General features: G+C 33.1%; 1 protein-coding gene across 1 annotated transcript; it reads right to left on the bottom strand.

Annotated features, from left to right (window-relative positions):
• Nucleotides 1-1,876: 1,876 nt before the first annotated feature.
• LOC144974571 (tripartite motif-containing protein 2-like) lies at nucleotides 1,877-5,912 on the bottom strand. The gene is made up of 2 exons (XM_078917571.1): nucleotides 5,571-5,912; nucleotides 1,877-4,224 (listed from the first exon to the last, which is right to left on the bottom strand). Exon 2 carries the CDS (start codon nucleotides 4,207-4,209, stop codon nucleotides 3,103-3,105), a length of 1,107 nt encoding a protein of 368 aa, XP_078773697.1. The 5' UTR covers nucleotides 4,210-4,224; nucleotides 5,571-5,912; the 3' UTR covers nucleotides 1,877-3,102.
• Nucleotides 5,913-6,000: the final 88 nt, after the last annotated feature.

The following is a 6,000-nucleotide window of genomic DNA, read 5'->3' as shown; positions in this document are numbered from 1 at the left end:
ATTTCTTGTAAAGACGGTGACTTTGATAACGAAATGCCCTTTTTCCGAGTAAACATTAGAAGCACAGTCTATGGGTTTCTTACTCTTATTCTTTTCCTACTCCTCAGCCTCCCCCTCCTCCTCCTATCTCTCTTCTTCTTCTTCTTCTTCTTCTTCTTCTTACTTCTTCTTCTTCTTCTTCTTCATCTTCTTTCTTCTTCTTCTTCTTCTTCTTCTTCTTCTTCTTCTTCTTCTTTTCTTCTTCTTCTTCTTCTTTTCTTCTTTTCCTTCTTCTTCTTCTTCTTCTTCTTCTTCTTCTTCTTCTTCTTCCTCTCTTCTCTTCTTTCTTCTTCTTCTTCTTCTTCTTCTTCTTCTTCCTCTTCTTCTTCTTCTTCTTCTTCTTCTTCTTCTTCTTCTTCTTCTTCTTCTTCTTCTTCTTCTTCTTCTTCTTCCCTTTCTCCTCCTCTTTCTCCTCATCCTCTTGTGTTTTTCCAAAGTTATGCAATATTGTCGGTAGTCAAAGAAAACAAGCATACAGGCAGAACGAGCTTTCAGGTGAACTGCTCCACAATAAACCATAATATAATTTCACATTCTACGTTAGATCTGAGCTTTGATATAGGTAATAATTATAGATTCGTATACTTTTGCATTATTTGCTTTATGAAAGTTTTTATGAAAGTGTCACGCACATTGTGATAATGGTTATTAGCTCGAGCTTTAAAAATTTAAAAAAAAAACGTTCATTTTTTCTTTCATAGAAGGAATGAATTGACGTCTCTCCTCCCTTTGTCTTTTCCAGCTGGGTGATTAGTTGTCACTTAAGTTCCTCTTACAGACTACAAATAATATGCTAACCCGTCTGCCTATACATCAAATCGGTTGTTTAGTCTGTGTATATCTTGTTGAAAGTACTTTGTGATAGACTGATGTCCTATCCAAAAAGACAGCAAGCAATTATTACTGTCCGTTAAACGTTTAAAGAAAACAGGGATAAACTAATTTTTATTTGAATTGACACTATTTTATCTGTCAATTGAAAGAGGGGGCGCCGGGGGGGGGGGGGGGGGGGGGGGGGGGGAGGGGGAGGGGCAACGATGGAAACAGCTTCACTTCTAATATAAATGGATAAAAAAGTAAGTAAACGACACGAATGAAAAGGTAAATGAAATTAAATAAACAGATTTAAAGCAGAACACACAAAATTTCTAACATAAGCTTTAATACTCTAATGATAAAAGTACAGGTCTGAAAGTAATCATATAGTAATATAAAAGTACAATAATAATAATAATAATAATAATAATAATAATAATAATAATAATAATAATAATAATAATAATAATAATAATAATGATAATAATAATAATAATAATAATAATAATAATAATAATAATAATAATAATAATAATAATAATAATAATAATAATAATAATAATAATAATAATAATAATAATAATAATAATAATAATAAAATACACGTAATATAATGAGCGCAAACTTTTATTGAACTGGAGATAGTGCTTAAAAATAAACTTAATTCGTTGACATTATATAGTTTAAAAATCACTGCATCACAATATATGCCTTAAAGGTATATGAAATTAAAAAACAGATTGAAAGCAGAACACACAAAATTTCTAACATAAGCTTTAATACTCTAATGATAAAAGTACAGGTCTGAAAGTAATCATATAGTAATATAAAAGTACAACAACAATAATAATAATAATAATAATAATAATAATAATAATAATAATAATAATAATAATAATAATAATAATAATAATAATGATAATAATAATAATAATAATAATAATAAAATAATAATAATAATAATAATAATAATAATAATAATAATAATAATAATAATAATTATAATAAAATACACGTAATATAATGAGCGCAAACTTTTATTGAACTGGAGATAGTGCTTAAAAATAAACTTAATTCGTTGACATTATATAGTTTAAAAATCACTGAATCACAATATATGCCTTTAATTTCAATAAATATAGACAGTCTAGATACATTTTTATCAAATATCTTAATATCACAAATCAAAATCCAAAGCATATATAAAACTCTGTTGTGCTCAAGGAAAGCCCATTAAAAAATACGTTATCACATATCATATCACATATCAAGTCATTATACAATTCAGCTATCTTGTGAGAAAGCAACTTTTAAAAACTTGGACCGGGAATATTTTATTCCAAATATCGTTGAATCGAGTGAGTAATCAATATTAGAAGTTTATGGCCAAAACGAGAAAATATGTTTTGTCAGAGAATGCCAAAATTGTCTTTCCAGACTCCAAAAACAGGAAATGATATTCATTAATGAAAAAAAAAAATCGATGATTTTAAGATGCTGTCACTTAAACGTTTATATAAAATGAACATGGCCAATTCTCATCAAGCAAACGTCTGATAAAAGGAATCAACTATGTTGTCCAATTGACCAAAGTGAGGGGATAAAATTTTGCTGAAGAAGAAAAACGGAAATACCTGAAGTGCCGTCCCAACCAAAGACTTCCTATTGCACGATCCAGTCACCACCTATGTAATGCAACGATGGATGAAAATATGTTGTCCTTCAGAGCCATTAGGCCCATGGAGAAGGAGTGTATACCGGTTTCTATAGCGTGAAGCGGACAATAACAATTGCTTGCTACCCTTTGAATAGCACATTAATCTTTCGCAAAGTACTTTCAGTTAGATCTAATAGACCCTGTTACCCACTCACTGCTGATTAGATAAGCTGTCAGAAAAAGACATCGAATGCATCAGGGATCGATCTCAGTCCCTTTGCTCCTAGGGAAAGGCACTTTATACACATTACTCGACTCAGGTGTACATGTCTACAGGCAGTGATGGATATTGTAAGAGTGTTGGGACAAAAAGGTTGCCTGACAGGCAATTGTTATAGTATGAAATAGAAATATGGCTCCGTAGGTCTTCTAGAGGAATACATTAAACTTTTCGAGGCGCATTGTATAAGGTAAATCCTTGGAAATGCTCTGTTCATATTTATAATAGTTTTATTTTACACATCTAGCCTTCAATCGAAGTTGTCATTAATCATTTTGCTCACAAGAAGTCGAAATGGATCTGATAACATCTAAGGAGCTGAAAATTGAAAAACGCCTTTTGATATTTGGCCATCAGCACCATCCGCTGGTGGGCATTGCAATTTCAGATCAATCTTCTCGAGCAAACTTCCTGTGGTTGTTAAGTCATCTTCAAGACGATCACCGTTGCATTCTTTAAATTCAAAAGTTTTACACAGACTTTCGTTGGAGTGAACTTTTAGCAAATTGGCCTTATCGTCATTTAGTTGTTTTCTAATTTTGAAGATTTGGCGTACATCTTCATTCTCTCTTGAAGATGTGAAACAATCGTATACTTTTTGAAGCTCCTCTGTCGAGCCTTCAAGTCGCTGAACTTCTAAGTTGACATCAGAGATTAATTTCATTGTGTTGTCCTTGATCATACGGATAAGAGTTTCTTTCCTTTCATTCAATTTTTTGCTGTAGAAATCGAATCTTTCTTCAACTTTACTTATCTGTTCCGCATCATTCATATTCAAACGATGTTTTATATTTCGTAATATATCTTGATTTATCTTTTTCTGTCTTATGATATTCGTGCACTTCCGTTCCACATCGTCGAACTGGACAGCCATGTTGTTAAGCGCTTTATTCAAATCCACAATGGCGTGCTCATCATCTGAAGTAGTACAGTCATCGCTTGAGTCATCAGGATCGTTCGTATGTAAAACTTTTTCACAATCTGAGCACATAGGAATTTCACATGTTGCGCAATATCGAATTAATTTCTTGCAATCATGTTTAAAACATACGTTCTTGAAAGTTGATTTCGCTTTTTTTATAACGTCGAGACCTTTTATCACCCTGTGGTCATTGGGCAGAGTTTTTATGGAAGAGCTATCAATATGTTTCTTACATTGCGGGCATTCAATACTAACGGGGTTTTGAGAATTAACGGCAAGTTGTTTACGTCTCGCCCCTACCATTTTGTCAAGACAACAAGCACATGTTGTGTGATTGCATGGTAGTAACTTAGGTTGTTTTGTTACCGTATCAAAAACTTCTTTGCACACGACACACTCAATGCCAAAGACTTCGATGACATCCCGTCCCATCACGATAAAACTTTCGTCTTCTAAACTAATTCCAGAAGATTTCTCTTCTGCGGCAGCCATCATGCCAACTTCTTGTGTCTGTAAATACAAATGATAAATGGTATAAATGTACAATCATTTCACACAAAATTAGAGGGGGTGGGGGGGGGGGACCCCACGAAACCAAAGCTTCTAAAACATGCGGTAGACAGTTTGCAAGTAGATATATATTTTCTATATTTTTAAAAATAAATCGCTGGAAACAATTTCAGTGCCAATAGTATGGAATTATCTTATTTAAGTGTTTTTAGATTTACCCAGCGCATTCAACACCATTCAGCCACAAACCCCACCAAAGCTAACAGTCATGGATATGAACAACTGCACAGATATGTAAAATTTTAATTTACTTACTGACATACCACAAACTATATGTCTCTTTGCCAGACGCCAAAAATACAATGTTTACATCTAAATCTGTAAGTTTTAACATGGATGCACCTCAAGGCGCTGTATTATCTCCATTGTTGTTTTCCTTCACACACAGTACTTCATGCAATGTCAAAATTATCAAACGTGTCTATGACATAGTAGTTGAAGGTTTTATCAAAACGAGTTCCGACCTTATAATTTGCTATAAAAAAAAAAGACACAGAGCATATTGTACCAAGCAGCAAAGATCATTACTTATAGCTTGTTGTGAAGAAAACCAAAGTAAAAATATTTGATTTCCGGGTGAAAAAAATCACAAGGCAATTCATTCAACGACGATGAAGTTGAAAAAGTAAGAAGCTATTAAATATGCAGGTGCCGCTTTTAATAATACTTTGCACTTGAACATCCACAAAAACAAAGCTATAAATGGAATGAATAAAAGAATGTTTTTAAAGATGATTTCATTCTTTCAACCTAGACAAAAAAATATCTTTTCTTAAAATGTTAATACTGTGATTAGCAATGTTGCTGATCCCGTTATAAACAATATGGGAGTTTAAAAGAAGACACACTCACAAACGCGCGCACAATGTAAGATAGATACGCCTGGCTAAACCATAGAGGAAATTATAATGTGTTTTGCATACATAATTCTGCACACAACAATCACAACGTAGTAAAATAATCCTCCAGAACCATTAGGCCTACTGAGCCAGAGTTTGTCCCAGTTTCTATATCGTGAAACAGACAATAGCAATTGTTTTCTATTCTTTGAATAGGATGCTAGCCCATCGCAAAGTACTTCCCGTTTGTTCTAACAGACCGAGCTTCCCAATCACTGCTGGATGAAAAGGGGGATCAGATTTTTAAAAATATCTCGACTCACTCAAAATCGATCTTGATCCCTTTATGTGTGAAGCGAGCGCTCTATCAACTGAGCTAACCGGACCCTTAATTATTTGAAAGGAATATACAAATGACTTATAAATAAAGAGGTATCTACTACTTACCCCGTGATTGGAATCAAAATATTTTTCTGCAGCGGTGAGATCAACAGCGTTGGTTGTCGTAAGAGTAATCTTATCGTGTTAAATGGTCCCTGATGTTGTTATAATATATCTCATGAAAGAACAAGGTAGCTACTTTGTAAATTTGTGAAACGTTTCAGTACCAAATGGCAAGCTTGCTCGAACCAGCGGTCTTCCCTAATTTATTTTAATATTGGAACTCGTAGTTAAAGGGAATTGTAAAAAACAAAAACAAAACACAAACTTTCTAGGAATATTGAATCATAACACGCCCAATTATTTTCATGGAATTTATTTCAACACAAGTCAGAAGGAATACGTTTCAATTTATCTAAAGAGACGAAGGCCTATAGCTATCGCTGCTTTAATTTTTATCAAGTAAACACGCATTCCAAGAACTGAAACTTTAATT

Source organism: Berghia stephanieae, chromosome 6, assembly GCF_034508935.2.
Source record: "Berghia stephanieae isolate SIO BIC M18660-M18661 chromosome 6, UCSD_Bste_1.3, whole genome shotgun sequence".
Taxonomy (NCBI): Eukaryota; Metazoa; Mollusca; class Gastropoda; order Nudibranchia; family Aeolidiidae; genus Berghia; species Berghia stephanieae.
Note: the sequence above shows the minus strand (reverse complement) of the source record. Positions and strands in the feature narration are given on the sequence as shown.

Coding starts and splice junctions, on each gene's coding strand:
- LOC144974571 (XM_078917571.1), bottom strand. CDS start 4,209: ATGATGGCTGCCGCAGAAGAGAAATCTTCTGGAATTAGTTTAGAAGAC.